Here is a 24,550-nt window from a genome sequence, read left to right as displayed (position 1 = left end):
AAACAAAAAACAACCTTTCTATAAATGTAAAATTCAGGTGTTACAATACTATAGTCAGACCAGTGATCTTGCTTGGAATTGAAACAGCAAATCTGGCTGCCCGTAAGAACGTTTTCTCAAAATCAAAACAAAAATACAAAGAAGAGTCTATAATTCCAGAAAAGCAGAAGAAGGGTACACACTAAAAATCAAATAATAACATTTATAAAACCCAAGATTTGAAAAATGCAATTACAAGTAATATTCATAAAGTAATGGCCATCAGCTTATATTTAAATATTAGCGGGTCTGAACACACTTACAAGTATGCAGGGCCATCTATCGGCTATTTACAAAGCCACTGTAGTTGTTATTTTGATTCAGTAATCATTTGCCTGCCGGTGAATGCAGATCTCAATGTTCGCGACAATTGTTTCTCCCGCCAGTTGTGAAGTGAGTGCTGTGATTCAATTTTTGTATACAAAAGGATCTTCAGCTGCGAAAATTCATTGGGAGTTGCGCCTAGTGTAAGGATCTACATTAATGAGTGAAGAATAGGTTAAACAATAGTGTTGAGACTTTAAAAATGGCTGCACAAATGTGCATGATGAAGAGCGGAGTGGCAGGCCCATTATTCAGATCGATGAAATCATTGAACAAGTGAATTAAAAACTGCAATGTGATCGGCGACTGATGAATCTCGGCATGTTGGACACATCTCTATCTACACAACAGTCACAGAAAAGCTCAGATATCACAAATTGTGTGGCAGATAGGAACTGAAAATGCTCACTGACCAACACAAGAGCAAAGAATGTGCAGTGGACGAGTGTTTTTGGACCGCTATAGAAAAGATGGCGATAATTCATTTTCCCACACTGTTACAGGCAACCAGACATGGATATCCTATACCAACACAGAATCGAAACAACAGTCAATGTAGTGGCGCCATTCAAGTTCCCCAAAACCAAAAAAGTTGGTGTCAAAAAATGTTGTTACTGTTTTCTGGGACGGAAAGGGCATCATTTTTGACACTCTGGATTCTGAATGTGTGCTGCAAAACACTCATCAAACTGAGATGTACGACCCAAAATCAACGACGCAGAAACTATCATCCAGCATAATCCTCCTTCACGACAACACGCATCCTCATACCACTGCCTTAACCAAGAAGATTTGAGATTTTCATTGGGAACTTTCTGACCATCCTGCATATAGTTCCAACCTTGCACCTAGCAACTACTTCTTCTTCTTCTTCTTGCATTTGAAAAAGTGGCTTGGTGACCAACAGTTTGAAAACGACAAGGAACTCAAGACTTCCGTTGTCAATTTGTTCAATTTCCAGGTGGCAAACTTCTATGCAGAGGGGTTAAAGAAACTGGTGCAGCGTTATGAAAAGTGCTTAGAACTGAATGGTGATTATGTGGAAAAGTGAAGTAGATGTGTAGTAAACTAAAACTGTAAGTAAAAACGTTTTCTAACGAGTAAATTTTTTTAATGACCAAATACTTCTTACTTTATGAATATGCCTTGTATAATTCGTCAGACAAATGAATCCAAAAAGGCTAAATAAACAACATTTTGAAAAATTTTTGAAAATAAGATGCTAAGTAGGATACATAAAGCAGAAAAGCAGATGAAAGAAAAGATTAAAAGAGAGAGGGCTACTTGAATTTTAAAAAATTAACATACAATACAGCGGTTCTTGTTTGAAGTAAAAGCACCACAGAAAATGGACAAAGAAGAGAATGGGTGCTTCGAAGAAAATGCAAGAATATGGAAAAGAAAAAAAAATTATACTGGCATGGTCCCCAGTAGGCCACTTCAAAATAAAAAAATATCCAAAAATTTTACTTTGCTGCTACTTTTATCATAAGTATGATTAACAATGGTAAAACTACCTCAGAAACACAATCTATAAATTATTCTAGATTTGTTTGACAACAGATGTTAAAGGAGTTTTAAAATAGTATTTAATTGGACTCTTAACACCACAATTCGCCATTATTTTTTTTTTTCAATATAAATAAATAAAAAGTGTAGGGAATTGTAAAGAAAATGGCTTCTACAGTTCCGGGTCTCATTGTCTGGTTTGTAACAGTTCTAATTTACATTCAATAACAGTAGGTTTTTCACGCTCGTACTACTCAAATTCCTAATTTCTTCTGACTACTTGTTGCTTATTTTAGCTTCGTTTCTATGACTTATCTGATTTGTCCTCGGCCAAATTTTAAATATACATATAATTAATTAAGTTGATTATAATTAACATAAACACATATAAAGAAAATTGTATTTACACATTATTTGTTAATTATACAAGTGAGCAAATATCTAACATAAAAACTACAAAACAAAATAGCTATTCTAGTACCTATTTTCGGTCAATATAAAAGGCAGCTTCTTATAACAATACCAGTGCCACTTGTAAACATAGAAGGACTATATCACAATACTCGAAGAGATAGCCCCCAAATTTATGTTAGCGAATGTTAATTCCCACCTACAAGAAGAGATAAGGATGAAGAAATTGAAATATTCACTTCAATTGCTGAACAGTGTTTTAGTAATTCTAGAGTTTAATGAAGTTCTAAAAATTATTGCTAAAAAATAAGTAAATGCAGGAAGTAAACATTAAAAGAAAACCAAAAACTCAGCTTTAATCAAGAGGTCTCTTAAATTTCAGGACACAAAATTTCACATGACAATACGCCTGTGGACATAACAATTTTCATGGGAGTAAATCTACAGTGATTTATTAAGTTTAAACTGATATAAAAACTGCAACTATAATAAAAAAAATTTGCTAGTCAAATGTACAGAGCATCTTGGCAATAGGTACTTGGTTTTTTTTTGTGGTATTCACAATGAGACTTCATCTAAAAGAAAACCCTGATAAGTGCATATAATTTCAGTGTATGTATTTTAATTCCATAATTACTTGCACATAAATGATAACCCTCATGTAACTTGACTTCAGATTTTAAAAAATCTGATGTGGATACCACATGACTTACTTGTACGCCAAAAAATAAAACAGTACATAAAATTTTATTTCATTAACAGCTTCTGATATTTTTTTCATATTTTTTTTTATTGTTATTATTGAATTATTAATTATTGTAATTTTTTTGTGCAATCAGAGGTTAATAATTATTAATAAATCAATATATTTAAATTAAAAAAAAGGAGATGAAGTCTGATTCGAACTGATGTGCCTTCTCCATATAAGATTCAAATATTTCATTAGGCTAGAGCTCTCGAACCAATGAAAATAAGTACCACTTATGATACATCGTTGAAAAGCTCTCAATGAGGTTACTACTGCAGTTAAGTAAAAGTAAAAAAAAACAAAATGTTTTTGGATTTTGGGCTTTTTGGACCAGTATTGCAATGAAGAGGGGAGGTGCAGAACTAGATGTTACAAGAGTCCTAAATCCAAAATTTCAACATTCTATGACTAATCCATTTTGAGTTACGCGAGATACATATGTTCAGACGTCACGCTGAAACTAGTCAAAATGGATTAAGGGATGGTCAAAATGAATATTTCTGTTGAAATCTGAAATTTTTCATGATTACAATACTTCCTTGTACTTAAGCTTTTGTTTAAGTATTTATCAAGTGATTGAGGTCTTGTTCACAAAAGAGTTTATTTTTATCAATTGATTCTTAAAACAGCAAAAAAAAATATATAGTTAACCAAATCCTGATCGATGACACTAACAATTATATCAACAAATAAAAAAAAATTTCTTTACCTATAAGGTAATGTTTGTTTCATGTGATTATGAAGGGACTAATTAAACATTTTCCAAATAAAAAAAGTCATGTAATTTGGTTTGGGGATTTTTGCCATGTAACAAAGACAATATACAGAGAAATGACATCAGCAATCAAATATATATATATATATATATATATAATACTAACCAGAAAACTCTGTATTCTGCCTAAGATCCTCCAATACTTCTGGCTTAAGTTTGCTGTTCTGTTTTCCCATTGTCTACTATATAATATTCTTTATCTATAACTGAAATGAAAAACAAAGCAAGTAATGAAGAGATGATACAGCTAGTATAATTTCATGTATGGAGCATATTTTATTTATTTTTAAGTACTAATACATTAATTTAACAATGTACTCACCATTATATGTTAATACTTGCTTTAGTTTATTAACAGAATTATTTCCACTTTCTTTGTCTCCACTTTTCATTTTACATCCATAACACTAATCTGTTACCACTACAGTCATAATAATGTTTGATTAAATTGTGAAATATATATATATATATATAATAAATTATTTTTAAAAAAATTACCTTTAAAAATAATTAATGTTTTCAAATAATCTGCAATATAATTAATAAAGGAATAAAAATAAAGAATATATAAATGATCTGTAAATATAATTGTCATTTTTATAATTTCATAGGGACTCCTTATTAGCAGACAGCTTCACAAGTACACAAAAATTTCCACAAGAGGTGTTTTGCACTCAATAAAAATTCTGATCTTGTAACATGCAGATTAAGTTTGTGATAATAAATAACAGTTTTGGAAAAAATAAAATCTAAAAGTTAATAAGCTAATAAAAAAAACATTAGTAATTCAGCAAGTACACTTGCTTGAATGAACCTGTTATCAAGAATATGAGTGCTGCCCATTAAGTCTTTATTTCTTAGTCTTATTCAACACCATATATACAGAAGAAACCCAGTTTACATTTTTGGACAATTTCATCTGGGCACTCTACAATGAATTTAAAATCAATTTAAGGAAGGGTGTCTTTCATGGTCATAAGAAACTTCTCCAAGTCATTCATAGAGAAAAGGGAGAGAATTAAAATAGATCTCTACATTCATAGTTCCAGACCTCAAACAATGGAGTCGAACAAAATAAATCGTTTGAAAAAACTAGACAGAAATAAGGAAGACTTAGTAGGTTTAACTGTTAAAAAATTTGAAGGAAATAACTTTCCAGATATAACCAATAACCGAGTTAGATTATATTTTGAAAGTGAATAATAATATATATCTATAAAGCAAAAAATAAAAGAAGCAAAAAAGAATTACTAGTCCCAATTTACCAAGAGTATTAATTATGAGCACCAGAGTTAATATATCCAAAACTGTAGAATTCCTACCTGAAATGACTAAAAGAAAAGGCTAATTCCTACACAGATGACACAAAACTATGTTTGTTTTGATATCATTTAAAAAAAAAATTTAATTTTAGACAGCAATAATAAGCAATTAGATATAAGTTGGACTTAAATGTAATTTCTTAATTTTTTATTCATGAATAATATGCTGACAGATTATACAAAAACTATAAAAAATGAAAAACTATTATTTGAATTCAAGTCATTGTTATGTAGGTCCAAAATTAATGGAGGAATTAACATATGAAATTAATACCACCAGTAACATAATTTAAAAAAAAGTTTTTAATTGAAAAATATTTTTATTACTAAAAGAATTTGTTTCCCTCCTCAATACTCAATAGGTTTAACCCTAAAAGATTCTGCTGTATTCAGATATAGTATCACAAGGAGATATATAAAATTACAATCCACTGAGATTATAATGCCTGACCAAGATGTTAAACTTCAGCACTGGAATTTGTCTGCTATTGGGCCACACAGTTCTGAGTTAATCCTACAGAAAATGAACTCTTGGTGATTTACAGGCTTCTCTATCTATTGTAAATACATTAACCACAAACATACATCCAATTGTAAACGTACAGATGAATTTTTCTTAGAATGGATACAGAGTAGGTAGACAGAGAAAGTAAATAAATAGATTAATAAATGAATTAGAGGTAAATACGAGGGTTATTTTTTTTTCAAGGTCCGATCGGTCACGAAATTAAAACCACAGTGAAAATAAAATTTTTTTTATTTGTAACAAGCACTTTGATAGTAACGCTATTTCTCTACATAGTCGCCACTCCGATTTAGAAATTTGTCGTAGCGTGGTACCAACTTTCCAATATCCTCGTTATAGAACGGAGCCGCCTGTGTTTTCAGCCATTTTTCTACGCTGGTCTGCAGCTCGATGTCTGTGCAAAAAATGTTGTCCTCCTAGCCAGCATTTTACGTGAGCAAAGAGGTGGAAATCAGATGGAGCTAAGTCTGAGCTGTATGGTGGGTGAACAAACACTTCCCAATGAAAATGCTGCAGGAGCTTCTTTATTACAGCTGCAGTGTGCGGCCGAGCATTGTCATGGAGAAAGACAATGCATGATGACAACATTCCTCTCCACTTATTCTGAATTGCCCTTCGTAGACGTTGAAGAGTCACGCAGTATGAGGGTGCTGTGATGGTCGTGCCACATTCCATGAATTCCACCAAGAGAACTCCATTCCGGTCCCAGAACACAGTAGCCACACACTTTCTATTGGAGAAGACTTCTTTGGTTTACTGGAAGAATGAGAATGCATCCACTGTTTACATTGTTCTTTTGTTTCTTCATTTTTAAATGGACCCATGTCTCGTCCCCTGTGGCAATTTTGTTCAGAAAATCTTCTCCTTCATTGTGGTAGCGCTGGAGAAACGTTAGGGAGGCGTCTCTTCTCATTGTTTTGTGATGGTTGGACAGCATCTTGGCAACCCATCTCGCATACAGTTTGCAGTACTGAAGTCTCTCACTCACAATGGTGTAGAAAGCTGACCTTGAAATTTCAGGAAATGAATCACTCAATACAGAAATTGTGAACCGACGATTTTCTCGAATCGCTCAACGAGATTATTGGTTGACACTCCCTTCCTTCCCTGACCGTCTGCATCTTGAACATCTATACGTCCTGCTTTAAAGTTCCTGCACCATTGTTGTACTTTGCTGTCACTCATTGAAGTTTCACCATACACATTACTTATTCGTCTATGAATTTCAGCCGCATTATACCCCTCAGCCTGAAGAAATCAAATTACCACAGGCACTTCACACTTGGCGGAAGATGCTATTGTTGTAGACATGTTTACGGGCTAGCTGCGTGTTCAGAACTAAACGAAGTGAAGTGGCGTGATTGAAGGCCATACTAGAGACGCTGTGCAACACATAAGCGCAAAGGTTCATCCGATTTTTGTGCAGGTTTTTAATGATCGATCAGACCTTGAAAAAAAATAACCCTCGTATCATGACAAGTATATCTTTTTTAAAACAAATGTGTCTAAATCATTACTGATCAGTAAATATCACCTGCACCTGAAAATTTTGAACCATCACTTATTTTCAATCATTATTTACAGATTAAAATAAAACTACTAATATTTTACATGAAACTAACAATTAAAATTAGTTCAGTACATATGTCAATTATGAAAAAAGGAATCTTTGTATATGGCAATGATTAAATAATTATAATACAGCAAATTCCATCACTTCAATCATTGAATAAATGTATCAGAAACACTACTAAATCAAATTGGAAAATATCAATTCATTTACACAATCCTTATAGCACAAGAAATTTTCATATTTGTCAATTTTTTTTATATTACTGAATCATATGTTTTTGGTAACTGATAATAAAACTGGCAACGACATGTATTGCGATGAGTTTAAAATACTTTTTAGAATGAATTATCAAAAAATGATTAAAGACTGTAAAGAAAAAAATCACTTGAGTGATCGAGATATGGAAAATGAAGAAAATGAATAGAAAAAATTCATCTTAATCTAATGAATGTTAAAAAGTGCTTGGAATGAGCCGACACCTTCAACAATTAAACAGGTTAAAAGAATCAGTATTTTATTTAAAAGTAAAAACAAGAAAATAACTGAAGCTTCAGTTTCATAATAATAAAATAATTCTACAAAATACTATTGACTGTACCCATTAAGTTTGACATATCTAGAGACTGATATATTCCTAAAGTTTTAAATAAATAAATCCAAAATAGGATAATAATGATGAACAACAAATTGCAATATCAGCGTAAATTTGAAGGAAATTCATATTATTTACTTTTGTTACGTAGCAACTTACATAGAATTGGTATAGAGTTAAAAGGAGGAAAATCAAAAATGTTTATTAATTTTTAATAATCAGAATATTACAGTGTTAATCTTCGAAATAACCATGTTCAAATCTTACGCACAATTTAAAAAATTGTTAGCTATTAAAAAGTAACAAAAATTATACTGTGTTGATTACTGAATCCATATTTGTATGGTACAGATGATTGATTACTCAGGAAAAACTAAGTTAAAATTAATAATAAATATTGTTTTATACAATCTAAGGTTTTTGTACGTTAGGTGAGATGAGATAAAGTTAATCTCATAAATGAGATAGCTATTATCAAAAATAACAAGATTACAAAGTAATATGAGGAACAAAGTGGTTTCTGTTCCGACTGGCTTCTTTACTGAGTCTCACACACTACTTCAAATCAATAGGTCAAACCCGCAAAATGCAGATTACCTTTAACCCTAAAATTCAAATCTACTCTCTGTTCAATTTTATTCTCATAGAGAAAGGAACTCTTATAGAGATTAGTACCTCTTATAATATATATGTTTCACTATGTCAGTCAAAAAAAAGATGAACTGTGATATATTGTTTAAAGCAGCAACAAATGTACCTGTTTCTGTAGTAAAAATGTATTTTATGTATTTACTAGTAATAATAAACCAGTATTAGTTAATTGGACATTAGTGGATTCTAAGAAAAATACATCTGCAAATATTTATGTTATGATGTGTGCAATACAAAAAGTGGAACGAAAATTAAAAATAAAAACTCCCAAATCTAATATTGTAAAGAAAAAGTGGTAATTAATATAAATACTTAACAAGAAAATATGAATACATGTATAAACATTTTCTTTTTTTTAAATTAAAACTTTATTTACACGTCACTTTATTTAATTTAATAAAAATTTAATAATTTTAAAAAAATATAAATTATACTAAATCATAATTATGGTAACATTAATTCAATTTTTTTTTCAAGTATCAAACATCCACACACCAATAAAAGTTATCATTAATTTTATATATATATATATATATATAATGAAAATCCTGTTAAGTTTTTTTTATGACAAAAGTATTATTGAATAAAAACTGTGTTTACATGTGACTTTGTTTTTCATTAAATTATTTAAACACTAAATTTAACTACAATTACTTTAAACATCATTAACCAAATAATTAAATGTTGATTTATTTCCAAAAATAATCTGAGTGTAAAAAAAAATTATAATAAAGAATATTTATCATAATTACTTTTTATAAAGATATAATTCACAGTAATATCTGCCCTTAACAGAAACTTTTGCAAGAATAGAAAATTTACATTTAACAGAATTTGTTACTTTATAAGAAACATTCTTTTAGAATGTACTTCTGTATCAGGCACTGTTACTTCTCTACTGTACTAAGTTTATGACATTATAAAGTATCAAAAAGTTGTATCTGATTTGTTAATTTTGTCCATTATATAATATTTTGAAGTTTATAACATATAGCATAGAAAAGAAATTTAATACATAAATTTCAAAACTTACTTATCGATTGCATTTTACAAAGTTTTCCAAACATCCCATAAAACTAGTAACATCAAAACAAATATCATTTGGAAATATTTAATGGCTGATAAAGATTGGAATATAGTTCTAAAAAGAACTTCCCACTGGCAAACATGACTCTGAAAGTCAATCATAATAAATCTATTCAATTAAAAATTTAATAATATGACTTTTAATGATGAGTAAGACAAAACAAAGAATTATCATGTAGCACATACGTTACATCACACTGAAAATATGGAGATTTATGCTGTGCACCACATGTAGTCAATACTTCTTTTACCTGACAATTAGATCCATATTCTTAAATAACTATTAATTAGAATGTGTTATCAGTGAACAAAAAGAAATTAATATTATTATTTACATAACAATTTATGAAAAATAATGATCAAACATTGAAACAAGTAGATTTTTTAATCTAACATAATAGTAAATAATTTATTAAGACTAAAACAGAAATGGTGTCTGCAAATAGTAACTGTTTACATATTCATTGAACTCAAACAATACTAACTACATTAAAAAACAGTTTTCTAAAATTACACTTATTACTTATAAACCCCCTCACGTCAAATATGAGATCTAGTGCAGAAAAATAAATTCTGTTAAGGACAGCTTTTACAACTATTACTGTAATTGTTTTAGTAAATATGATTTATTTTATTTTTTAAGATAAGTTTTTATTACATTTTATTAGGCCATTATTTATTATTTTAATTTCATTTTAAATGGAATAATTTAAAGAGATGAATGGACACTAGTAAAAGAATCAGAAGAACTGAATTGAATTTTAAACATTGAAATCTTATTTTACATTTGAAATATATGATACATATTGATTTTTATTACTTGTTTACAATTAATAAAAATAATAAATAAATAAAAATATATTACAAAAAATTACTTAAAAATACAACATCCAACACAAATAGTAATAATTAAATTTGTTATAATAAAGATGACAACAACAATAATAATAAAATAATACATTTCATTTTAAAGAGAAGTAAATTACAACAATTAATTAAAATGATCAATTTTATTATTACTGTACAATATGTATGTATTATAATATATATTTTTTCAGGAAAGTATAAAAATACAAAAAGTATCAGTAATGAGTGCTGCAGAATTCATAAATACTTCTATAATAATAATAATAATCCACAAAACTCTCAGTGCAGTTTTAAATATTAAACAATTAAAATAAACAATCATAATACTAAATTTCAGTTAAAAGTACTTTTAATACAATATAATAAATTCAGAACATGACCACAGAAATCGCTAATTATTTTTATAATGGTTTTTTTTTTTTTTTTTTGTCTTCAGTCATTTGACTGGTTTGATGCAGCTCTCCAAGATTCCCTATCTAGTGCTAGTCGTTTCATTTCAGTATACCCTCTACATCCTACATCCCCAACAATTTGTTTTACATACTCCAAACGTGGCCTGCCTACACAATTTCTCCCTTCTACCTGTCCTTCCAATATTAAAGCGACTATTCCAGGATGCCTTAGTATGTGGCCTATAAGACTGTCTCTTCTTTTAACTATATTTTTCCAAATGCTTCTTTCTTCATCTATTTGCCGCAATACCTCTTCATTTGTCACTTTATCCACCCATCTGATTTTTAACATTCTCCTATAGCACCACATTTCAAAAGCTTCTAATCTTTTCTTCTCAGATACTCCGATTGTCCAAGTTTCACTTCCATATAAAGCGACACTCCAAACATACACTTTCAAAAATCTTTTCCTGACATTTAAATTAATTTTTGATGTAAACAAATTATATTTCTTACTGAAGGCTCGTTTAGCTTGTGCTATTCGGCATTTTATATCGCTCCTGCTTCGTCCATCTTTAGTAATTTTACTTCCCAAATAACAAAATTCTTCTACCTCCATAATCTTTTCTCCTCCTATTTTCACATTCAGCGGTCCATCTTTGTTATTTCTACTACATTTCATTACTTTTGTTTTGTTCTTGTTTATTTTCATGCGATAGTTCTTGCGTAGGACTTCATCTATGCCGTTCATTGTTTCTTCTAAATCCTTTTTACTCTCGGCTAGAATTACTATATCATCAGCAAATCGTAGCATCTTTATCTTTTCACCTTGTACTGATACTCCGAATCTAAATTGTTCTTTAACATCATTAACTGCTAGTTCCATGTAAAGATTAAAAAGTAACGGAGATAGGGAACATCCTTGTCGGACTCCCTTTCTTATTAGAGCTTCTTTCTTATGTTCTTCAATTGTTATTGTTGCTGTTTGGTTCCTGTACATGTTAGCAATTGTTCTTCTATCTCTGTATTTGAACCCTAATTTTTTTAAAATGCTGAACATTTTATTCCAGTCTACGTTATCAAAAGCCTTTTCTAGGTCTATAAACACCAAGTATGTTGGTTTGTTTTTCTTTAATCTTCCTTCTACTATTAATCTGAGGCCTAAAATTGCTTCCCTTGTCCCTATACTTTTCCTGAAACCAAATTGGTCTTCTCCTAACACTTCTTCCACTCTCCTCTCAATTCTTCTGTATAAAATTCTAGTTAAGATTTTTGATGCATGACTAGTTAAACTAATTGTTCTGTATTCTTCACATTTATCTGCCCCTGCTTTCTTTGGTATCATAACTATAACACTTTTTTTGAAGTCTGATGGAAATTCCCCATTTTCATAAATATTACACACCAGTTTGTATAATCTATCAATCGCTTCCTCACCTGCACTGCGCAGTAATTCTACAGGTATTCCGTCTATTCCAGGAGCCTTTCTGCCATTTAAATCTTTTAATGCTCTCTTAAATTCAGATCTCAGTATTGTTTCTCCCATTTCATCCTCTTCAACTTCCTCTTCTTCCTCTATAACACCATTTTCTAATTCATTTCCTCCGTATAACTCTTCAATATATTCCACCCATCTATCGACTTTACCTTTCGTATTATATATTGGTGTACCATCTTTGTTTAACACATTATTAGATTTTAATTTATGTACCCCAAAATTTTCCTTAACTTTCCTGTATGCTCCATCTATTTTACCAATGTTCATTTCTCTTTCCACTTCTGAACACTTTTCTTTAATCCACTCTTCTTTCACCAGTTTGCACTTCCTGTTTATAGCATTTCTTAATTTCCGATAGTTCCTTTTACTTTCTTCATCACTAGCATTCTTATATTTTCTACGTTCATCCATCAGCTGCAATATATCGTCTGAAACCCAAGGTTTTCTACCGGTTCTCTTTATTCCGCCTAAGTTTGCTTCTGCTGATTTAAGAATTTCCTTTTTAACATTCTCCCATTCTTCTTCTACATTTTCTACCTTATCTTTTTTACTCAGACCTCTTGCGATGTCCTCCTCAAAAATCTTCTTTACCTCCTCTTCCTCAAGCTTCTCTAAATTCCACCGATTCATCTGACACCTTTTCTTCAGGTTTTTAAACCCCAATCTACATTTCATTATCACCAAATTATGGTCGCTATCAATGTCTGCTCCAGGGTAAGTTTTGCAGTCAACGAGTTGATTTCTAAATCTTTGCTTAACCATTATATAATCTATCTGATACCTTCCAGTATCGCCTGGCTTTTTCCAAGTGTATATTCTTCTATTATGATTTTTAAATTGGGTGTTGGAAATTACTAAATTATACTTCGTGCAAAATTCTATAAGTCGGTCCCCTCTTTCATTCCTTTTGCCCAGCCCGTATTCACCCACTATATTTCCTTCCTTGCCTTTTCCAATGCTTGCATTCCAATCTCCAACTATTATTAAATTTTCATCTCCTTTTACGTGTTTAATTGCTTCATCAATCTCTTCGTATACACACTCTACCTCATCATCATCATGGGCGCTTGTAGGCATATAGACGTTAACAATCGTTGTCGGTTTAGGTTTTGATTTTATCCTTATTACAATGATTCTATCGCTATGCGTTTTGAAATACTCCACTCTCCTCCCTATCTTCTTGTTCATCACGAAACCTACTCCTGCCTGCCCATTATTTGACGCTGAGTTACTCTATACTTTATAATGGTATAACCCTTAATCAGCTGCTATACATCTAATGTCAATATGGTCTAATATTCATCAAGTGAATAGATTTAGCAATATAAACTGGAACAGTTTTAACTTTATAATAAAATTCACAGCTTATTTCTTACCAAGCTATGTTTTATCCTTAGTTTAATTAGTCAACAACAATTAATATGTATACTGTTTAAAATATTTTATTTTCCCAATCATTATGTTATATATGAAAACTCATCATTATTCCAAAAATACTTCTAGATGCTCTGGAACTATTTATAAAACAAGAATAGTTTGTATAGAATGTTTTGCTCATAGTTAAATGGATATCTCTAGATTAAGTTTATCACAATCTAACAGACTGTATGTCTATTGAATTTTTTTTTAAGATTAGCAGAATTATAACAGAACTGAAACATTTTAAACGTTTGTAGTCTGTGGATCAATTTTTAACTCAAAACTCGAAAAAAACATTTACTATAAAGAAATCTTTTCCGCAATATTTTGGATATCATAATGATAGTTTCCTAAAAAATAAAAGAGAATTTGTGAAGAAGGATTAAAATGCAAAAAGCAAACTGGTTCTTATAGATTACTTAATACATGTGATCTCGCTTATGTTAAATAATACCACATATGCAATCATACTTTGAGTATGAGCTCAAGTATGGCTGCAACCATAGTAAGTCAAGTATGGCTGTAACAAGTATGGCTGCATGCCATACTTGTTACTGACCAATAATCACAGTGATCAGAGCTATATAATTCTTTAGTGAATTTACAACTTTGCACTGTGCATCTTTCCTTTTATCGAACAACTATAATGAAAAAACATAATTAAACTAGATATTATCTATGTTTTGTCAACTCCAGATAAGAAAGTTTATCAAGCCATGGTGGACTAATTTTTGTTAAAAAAAAAAAAAAAACAAAAATAGAGGTTACCAAATTCTCTCTAGAAATGTGAAATTCTCTACGATATTTTGGAACAAGAATATTGGTAACACAATCCAAAATTATTTAAGCTCATATGATTAGTTTACATGAGGAATTAATCAAAATTTTATCTAATTATAGAAATTAATCAGATAGTAGGGTATGAGTAGGAAGGGAGATGACTCATAATCCAATCATAGTGCAAAAGGAACTGATGTTAGAATCTGATCAATCGCATTTTAGTTCAACATCAATGAAGTTATGTATGTATTAATTACATCTTGATATGTTTAGAATATTAACATTTTCAAAAAAATGATCCTAACTGATAAGGACTCGGTTCAAGACTGCAACATTGCATTAAAATAGTTATGTTTTTAGCTATACTAAGGTATCGAAGTCAATCTCAGAAAATGAAATAAATGACATATTTTACTTAAAATAATTTGTCTCATAATGTTCCTATGATATTACCAAAATCTGCAAACATAACATGTTACCATGTTAATTGGTAATACAACTGATTAAGGGTTAAAATCTACAAATGTGCATTTAATAATAATAATAATAATAAAAATTTTAAAAAATATTAAAATGTATGTGGCAACATAATCAACTATATTAATTAATAGATTATTATATTAACAAATAATAAGATTTATTTAATTTATGAACATGATGATATTGATAATAATAACAATAATGATGACAACTTTATTAGCTTTATAGTAGGTTATATTATAAGTATATGGATTTTAATTTTATTTATTTATTATAATTTATTTTGTACAAAATAAAACAATTGACTGTACTAAGGCGACATGGATAAATATACTATGCATCCCCTTAGAATCTGCTGATTTGACATCTGGAAAATATCCCAGGAGGTGTACCATCCTGGAAATTAAAAGCTTTGAACTAAGGTTAACATACCAATGGCAAAAGACAAATAAAGTTTCCTTCATGCTGTTGTTATTTTTTATTAGCGGCTAATAATCATAACAGAAAAAAATTCTTAATAAAAATAATAATGCAGGAACAATTTCCATGACAAAAAATAAATTATGTAATAATAATAATTATTATTTACTGAAAATATATTTATAATTTCAAGTTATTTTTCTTACAAAAAACTGCCGGCAAAAGTTTAAAACCTTAATTTAAAACATCTGATGAATTAAAAAATATAAAATTACAAACAAAGGAATGACTAAAATCTCTGCAGCAGCTATTCAGAATATTTACTTAAATAATAAATCATGATTTCTGGTTAAAATACTTATATTTAACTATTTAAATATTTTTATTTCCAGTATGTGGGTACATGCAATTAGCCCAACGGGAGGTTTAACCTATTTAGTGCTACTATAAGCTGCTAACAAGCCTAAGCGAACTAGAAAGGTGTCCTTGGTCAGGATTAATAGGATGTGGCCAGTTTTTTCTCCCTCAGAAGCATAATATACTAACTAATAGTCCATATGTTCACCATGCTCTGAACAACAAGCACAGGTTAATAATCAGAGGGTATTTTCATAGCAAAAATTAAATACTCTGTTAGCAATTATATAAAAATCTATTAAAATGAAATAAGCAAAAGCTCTGAAAAATATTATATATAAAAAGTAATTTCTGACTTATACTCATAATTGTAAGAGCAAGTACATAACAGTTATAACAAATTAGAATGTAAAATACAAGATGTCAATAAAAATTAAAATCCTTAATTTGTCAGGGAACTCTCATTAAAAAGCTACAAAACTAATCTCCTGGTATCTGTGATAAACTCTTAAGAAAAAAATAAATTCCTATACATAAGTAATGCATCAAAATACACTTTCTAGTGGAAACCCGATAGAGAATTTATTTAGAAACAAATAGTGAATATTTGTATTGCCTGAAAATTCATCTTATAATAACTATAATAACAATTCTGGAAGAAGAAAATTACCCACTTAAGTAAATACACAATCAAATTTTTGACAGTATTTAATAATTTTCCTGGAAAGAATGAAAATCAGTTAATAATTTCTCTGATAAAGTATTCATCATAAATAGGCATTAAGTTTTTTTAATAAAAAATTGATGAACCTCTGCTAAGTAGATGCAAGTGAAACAATGAATTTCAGATCTTGCGTGGATAAAAATTATATAAGAACTGAAATAAAACAAAATACTGAAATTTGTAACTAAAATTACAAAAGAGAAAGTTAGGAAGCTGTTTTGAAAACTGTATAAACTTTAAATAAAGTTAACAAGCCTTCTCTGAAATATTGCAATTTATTTATCTTTTTGAGTTTCTGTAGGAAATCCTGGAAAAATATTTAATTAAGATCAGATTTTGAGAATAATTTCGACGAATCATACTAGGATAATGAAAATTTGAGCAACAGAACTATCTTCTGATATTCACCACCATCTCTTTTTTTCTTTTTACAACCAAATAACCCATCAAAATCATAATTGTTCCTTTCATTCTATTCACATCAACAAAATTCAACAGATCTGGGTTATAAATAATTCCTGAAATACATCAATTATAAGATCAATCATACAACTCAAGAAAACATTACATTTATTTATTTTTTTCTACACCAAAGTAGGCATTTCTGCCACTTTATTCCTACAGCCCAATATACAGACGCCATATTAACACGGCTCTTGCCAGTTACCATATGTAAAGTTGCTGGACATAAAGATATATGATCCACTATCATTTCTTCTTCACTGCATAGGACGCATTGTGAAGTCTCAGCCACTACTCCTATTCTTAATCAGATATTAATTGCATCACGTTTATATGCAATTAATATTTCATCATTACAATTACTAGAGCAGACTAAGACCAAGTTTCAGGCATTATAAAATATTTTTATATAACCATAATTTTTATTTTAAAAATGATTAATGTTAATGTTTAATGATTATTAAGCAAACTACTTTTTAGACATTTTTTTTATAAGAATCTATAATTATTCTAATAAAATAATTATTTTATTAAATGTTTCCATTAAAATTACAAATAGGAATTACATTTAATAAACACATTTTAATATTTATTAATGTGATGGAGCAAGTTCTGAACTATATGCATAATCTGGTTTTATAAATATTTTTTATACAAGAAGCATTAAAAAGTTAACTTAAGTTTTTATTAAAAAATAAAGTAATGAAGATAATTTAATTTTTCAATTATTAGTAAAACAAATAATTTCTAGTGTTTGTTTAACTGTCAATTATCATTATTATTTTTGGGTAAATTAAGAGATAGATAGAAAGAAAGAAAGAAAGAGAGAGGGAGAGAGAGTTCATCATGGAAAATTCTTTAGTGGTAAATTAAAATCTAATAAGTTCAAACAAAAGATAAAACTAAACCTTCTACAAATGGGGTTATCTATATCTATTAGGCTATACAGTACAGCACAATAGAAAGTAGACCTACTGTCTTCTTAGTGTGAACGATACTTAGGTGTACTTATATGACCAATAAGTGGATATACAACCATTCTTAGAATCAGATACAAAAAAAAAATAAAGAACATTTTTAAAAATGAGGAGTAATAATAAAAAAATATAACTGTGTTTGCAATCAAAATGAATTTATATAATATTACTTGCTCAAAAAGACATTTTAAAAATGTATTTCTAATGTAAAGACAGCTACCATATTAAAAACCTGTAAAAGGCAGACAGACACAATACAAATTCTAGATCATGAAAATATCTGCATACGTACTGATGTATTTAAACTGCTATGAAGTATATTTTGGTCAGGTAATTAGTCTACTTCTGCAAGAATTTTGAGTTGAAAGCATTAAAAGCCTTAAAAATACCCTGATTTTTCAAAGGAGTGATAGTCCAATATTATTAATATGCATTTTAAGAATCTGAGCATCCCATTTAAAAAAAAACATTTTAAACCAAGTTAAGAAAATCGTAAAGCAAACCAGTAAGCTACATCTTTTACAAACAGATGACTCTGTTAAGTACAGAATATTTCAGGAAGAAATTTCCTACAATATTTCAAGGCTATTGAGAGCATAAATGATAAAATACAAACTGCTGTAAACTAGTTCCTGAAAATAATAAAGTTTCATGGCATGTAAAGCTTCCCTATATGTGAACAACTCAAACACACTGACGATATCAATGATCTGCAGCAGTAACCCAACTAAGGACATTTAACATAAATTAAGAAAAAAATTAATTGAAAAGAGACCCTTCCTTCATGGTATCCCAATGTTTTATGTGACAATCGATCCTTTGAAGAGAATTGAAGGGAACCCTCATAAAATAAAAAAAGATTTGGTTCAAGATATAAAATATTAAAAACACTTTGTAATAAATGCATGAAAGATGAAAATTAATCTTAAAAAAAGATATTCAAATTCTTTTAATTTTGTAATAAAACATAAAACAAGATGAACAGTAAAATTGCAATCAACTTTTTACAATGATGCTAATATCCTGTTTTTGTTTTAATTCTGTTAACACTTTTACAATGTTTTATAAATACTACTGAAACCATAAAAAATAAACATAGCTGACACTGTCACTACTTTAGCATGCTAAGGTGTTATGTTTTTTTTTTAAATTAATGTGTTCATAATTGAAAATAACTGAATTAATTACATATTTACAACAGTGTTAAAAAAATTTCTTTAGTAAAAATTCAATTGTGCTTTAAAAATATGAGTACAAATGTATTAAACAATAATACTGTAATGCAAAAATATTAAGTACACACAACTTTTAGAAGTTCTAATAACATGTAAAAAAAAACACACAATTACTTCTGAATAAAATAAAAATTTGCATACTTACATTTAATTTACAAAATCTTACTGATAAATCGTTATAAATATATTAAAACTTGTGCAAAACAGAATAGAGGAGAACAATGCAAAAGTCCTCAATTTAATAACAGTAATTTTCTACACAGCCTTACTTTGATGAAGTAAATCCTATCCTTAAATCCATGAAGTAACAGATACATGATGAAACTGGTAATTACATTTTCTATGTATTTTAAATATGAATTACGTTTAAAAAATAATTATCAAATTAAGATATAAAGATTAAAAAACATACACATGAAATCAGAATACATAACCTAAAAATACCTCAAGTTTAGAATATTAATAACTCCAGTATTTGGCATTAAGTTTTATTTCTCTAATTATAATTAAAAACTTTTTACGTTAATATTATTAAATTATAAGCATAATAATTATGCAAACACATAAGATGATAATACATAAATAACTGGTTTGTAATTCAGTAAACGATTTTTTGCAAGTGTGTCCCAATGTGGAAAAAATTGTATTTTTGTTTTATATGAAAACCATATGAAATAATGATATGTACCAAACTTTCCAAGGTTTGTAATTTGCATAAAAATCTTTTGTTAACGGTAATCCCTAGTTTTGCACAAAAAAGATCCTCTGATCAGAAATTCTGTAATGGACAAGTTTCAAAAATTTTATATTAAAGAATTAATTTAAAATTAAGTAATAAAAAAAAAAATTGAACTTCACTAAAGTATATAAATCTGTGCTTTAAAAAATATAACATCATTGTTTTTGGTAAGATTATTATTTTTATGATTTAAAAACTACAAAACCTAGTATGCTTATTTTCTAAGTACTGGATATAGATTACACATATAATAATTTAAATATAGATTCAAAATTCTGCATTACGGTACAGAGATTCCTCACTTATGGTAAATAATCAGTTTCTAAAAATTCAAGTGTTAAATGTGTCTACTAAACGAAACACTATAGATATATGCAAATTAAAAATAAAAAAAATATACTTTTTGAGGAGAAAAGATACATACAGAAATACATTACATTTACTTCTTTGCAAATTTAGTTATGATTGATAAAATTACTAACTGAAATTAAAAAAAGAGAATATTGTATTGTATGTTAATCTATACTACTGTGAGAATTATACATTACTTAATATCCTACGTAATGTAATTTACAAATTTAATGTATAATAACATTGATTCAATCAGTATTTAAGTAAGTATAGTGTTATAAATTTAAGTTTGTATCTGTGTATGTAGTTATTTCTAAAATAATTTATATGTTACACCATAACAAAAAAATACAAAATAATATCATCTGTGGTTTACCACGGTCTAATAATATTTAACAAAAAAGATTCTACAAGGTAAACTATTTATTAGTTTCAATGGTCGGTTAAATCCTGATTATTTACAAACAATAATTTTTATTTATGATAAAAGAAAATATCATATATTCTGTAACAAGAATTGAATATGCAAGTTGTTATTATTAATTAAACTCAAGGAAATTAAACATATAGCCATTAATTAGATAGCCAAGAAAGCAAATATGAATAAACGTTTTAGAGGAAAACTAACCGGTGCTTCGGTAATGCTAAGAGGGATAAGTATACTGAATGGGATGTTTAGTTGAAACTACAGAGTAGCACACACTACAGTAGCTGATAACTACTATTCACAATAAAACCATTCTATTCAGTATCGGCAGTTCATCACACCAGTGCCTAAGTTATCGATATAATTTCAACAACATATTTGTAACATTATAACTACAATATAATAACAAAGTATAAAAATACAGATTAAGATTTATATGTAAATGAAAAGATTTCTGTATGAATCTGAACATTATAATAAGTCGTTAATCACAATTGACTGTCAAAGTCTATCGACTGATTTATAAATACATATGTATTAAAAAGAATGATGCAATACTTGTTAATGTTAAAAATAAATTCACATGGAAATGTTAAACAATATGCGATGAAATGTAAACAAATCATTTTCTCTTCCCACAGCCGACCATAGATCGCAATCTTTTTTAAAAAGAATAATACTTCAAGTCATCTTCATTTCAACAACAGTCTCAACTAAACATGTCATTTAGTATAAAAGATGTCACAATCAAAGAAGCGATTAAATGAAACTCAGCAAGGGTGTTAATTTGTTACATATTTGGCTATGTGTAGAACCATATTAATTACCACCGTTAAATGCTTTTGTTAAATGTTGAAATGAATTATCATTTATGAAATATTGTTAATCGCATAATTTATAGTAAATCATATGAAAAATTTATTAACTTTTTTATAAAGCTATTTGAATCTTTTAAAAAAGATTATTCTTGTTAAAAATTATTATTTTATTTACTTACACACTATTCTTTCTTTTAGAAAATACATTTTTAATCATTCTCTTTATATAATTTTTAAGTTTTAAACAAAAAGTATTTGAATGCCTTTTATTATATAAACCTGCATTTAAAAAACAAAATCCTTAAAAACTAAGTTTTGTAGATAATTTGTGCAAACTCATATAGTTTATTATTCTATATTTCAATGAAGAAATAGAATTACCACCATAATTATTTAAAGTAAATTTATTAAACATAATGTATGCTATTAGTATTAAGAAACTAGTATTTTATTTTTAATGATTTCAAACATGTTATAACTTTTAATCGTCCATTTAACTAAATAAAAATAATATGTTATTATGTCATGCTAACATATTTTAAAGACAAAACATCTCATTTATTAAAATAATTTTGGTAATCTGTAACATATAACACAATTCAAGACATTACTATATTTTATACACATGCAGCAAAGTATTATTTTTTTATTTTTTTTTTGTATGATTATACTGCTTTAGCATCATACAAACAGAACTACTGTTGCTTTCTCATCTAGATATATATATGTTTAGCTTTGTCACAAAATATGTATGTTTATAAACAAACAACAATTTACATATATGGCTGTTTATATATCCCTGTTCATGTATCATAGGGCCTAGATAGGTCTTCTTCGATGGATGTGAGAGACAACCATAAATTGACAACCAAATTGAATTCTAAAAGTTTTGCAAAACTAAAACTGTCAATTTCATGGTTGGTTATAATTATTTAAGAGTAAGAGGCTTTCAATTAGTGTTAAAAAAAATCTTTTTAAGTGCTGCTGTTGGTAACTATTAATTGTACAATTATGCTGTGCTGTATATATACTTAAAGAAAAAACATTATTTTGCTTCATTCTTGTGATTTTCAAATAAAAACTTATTTTTAAATGATTTTTTTTATACAAAAAATTTTAGTCTTATAAAAATTTGGTACTTATTTAAATTTCCTTTAAAATAATAATATTTTAAAGCTATCATAACTACAATTCAAAAATTTGTGCAGAAGTATGGTAATAATACATGAATTTTAAGATTCAATACAACCTAACTTTACATTACAGAACATATTTATGATGGATATTTAAAGTTATCAGTCAGGCAACAATCTCAAAATAATATTTCCAAATATTATTCTATTGGATAAATTATTTAAAACTGGATAAATAACTAAGATTAATCCAGAATGATAAAACTTCATTTTAAAGGAGGTTTTTTGCAATTAAAGAGATATCAACCATATAAATCAAATTTAAATTAAACCGATAACAGTATTTTTATAAATATATATATACTAATTGCTTAATTCAGGACTATGACAGCAGTAGCAACAGCTCATTTTACTATTACTATCACATATGCATATAAAAATAATAAAACCCAAAACCATCATGAATCCAGTTCTGTAAACCAAAGTGATAATTTGAACAATGTATAGTAATGAGATGAACCTACAGAGGTCTATCACCTTAAACCTTAAAAATATTCTTTTGTAAGTGAGATAGATAGTAGGTGGATTGTTAAGCTGGGAAGACCAGTGAAGACTATTTAGTTAATGATATATGACTTCTCACAAAGGAAATAAACATTTCAGGTTTTTGTTTCCACGCTGGAGATTGCAAAAAAAATCTAACAAGTACTGTTACTTGATGGATAAACTGAAGAATAAGATTATTTTTTCAATAATCTCATATAATCAAATCCTTAACATGGCAAATATAATTAATTACTTTACAGCCTAAAAGACAAGCTATGTAGCGGTATAAATAGTTGAAACGCCTACCTGACTGATCACATACTACTAAACATACAATAACACACACTATGTACAACACATAACAAAATAAAAATATTATACTACTTCAAGAAACATTTTGAGTATTAATTAATAAACAGAGGGATTTCTCGTTCCCAAATTCCTATTTAAAATTTATTATGACAATTTTACAAAAGAGAAAGAATAATTTTAAAGTAATTTTACTGCAAATTAATAATAAACATTTTCTATTATTTTGAAAAATATAATAATTAAAATCATTTAAATAAAATGATTTAGTCTTATAATGTTTTAATCAGTCATTATTTACATTAACATTTTATTACATATCATATATATATTTTTTCAATCAATCCCTGTTAATGACAACAAACTAATTTTTAGCATGGTGTTTAAGTAATCAAGCGTGAAAAAGAATCTAGCAAAAAAGAAATTCACAAGACTTAATTCAATCAATAATTGTAATTATATACATATAATATAACAAACACAACACACCAAACTTATTAAATGTATATTAATATGACACTTATATACAAAATAATGTGGTGTTTGAAAAACTCATTAATCTTACATAAAAAAGGGATTACTATATATATATATATATATATTTCTTAATATACACTCACAAATTACTTTTTTTTTGAGTAGTAATATTATTATATATTTCTTTTTTTTATAGGATAATTGTTTGCAAATAAAGTTTGACAAGGTCATCATATGGATAGAGCCATTAAATTAAATTAATATGACTGGTGATATCTGTAACTGATCCCACACATTCTTAACTAAAAAAAAAAAAAGAAATGGAATTTATTAAATATAAACTGTTCTTGAATTCTAATAAGATATATTAGTATATATATTATTATATTATTTCTGATGTTAAGAATTAAATTTTACAATAAAAATTTACGGCTCATAAACATTTTCCCCAAAATATTTTCTGTAGATGAAAAATCATCATATAAAAAGGTTATTTACATAAGTATGTAAATAACCTTTTTATATCGAATTATAATAACCTATTTTACATTATATCGAATTATAAAAAAAAAATTAATTAATA

The 24,550-nt window shown here is 27.9% G+C and overlaps 1 protein-coding gene across 2 annotated transcripts in view; it reads right to left on the bottom strand.

The window, feature by feature from the left end:
- LOC142317354 (neurocalcin homolog) overlaps positions 1 to 24,550 on the bottom strand; it is an 85,432-nt gene that overhangs the window by 9,724 nt on the left and 51,158 nt on the right. The window contains exon 4 of one of the 2 annotated variants that reach the window (XM_075353839.1): positions 24,188 to 24,269. The exons of the other annotated variant lie outside the window; for it this stretch is intronic. Within the exon in view, the coding sequence (XP_075209954.1) occupies positions 24,225 to 24,269 (45 nt within the window). The 3' untranslated portion in view covers positions 24,188 to 24,224. Of the gene's footprint in view, positions 1 to 24,187; positions 24,270 to 24,550 lie in introns of those variants that run through there. 2 annotated transcript variants of the gene reach the window in all.

Source organism: Lycorma delicatula, chromosome 1, assembly GCF_047948215.1.
Source record: "Lycorma delicatula isolate Av1 chromosome 1, ASM4794821v1, whole genome shotgun sequence".
Lineage (NCBI taxonomy): Eukaryota > Metazoa > Arthropoda > Insecta > Hemiptera > Fulgoridae > Lycorma > Lycorma delicatula.
This window is presented reverse-complemented; position numbering and strand designations above follow the sequence as displayed.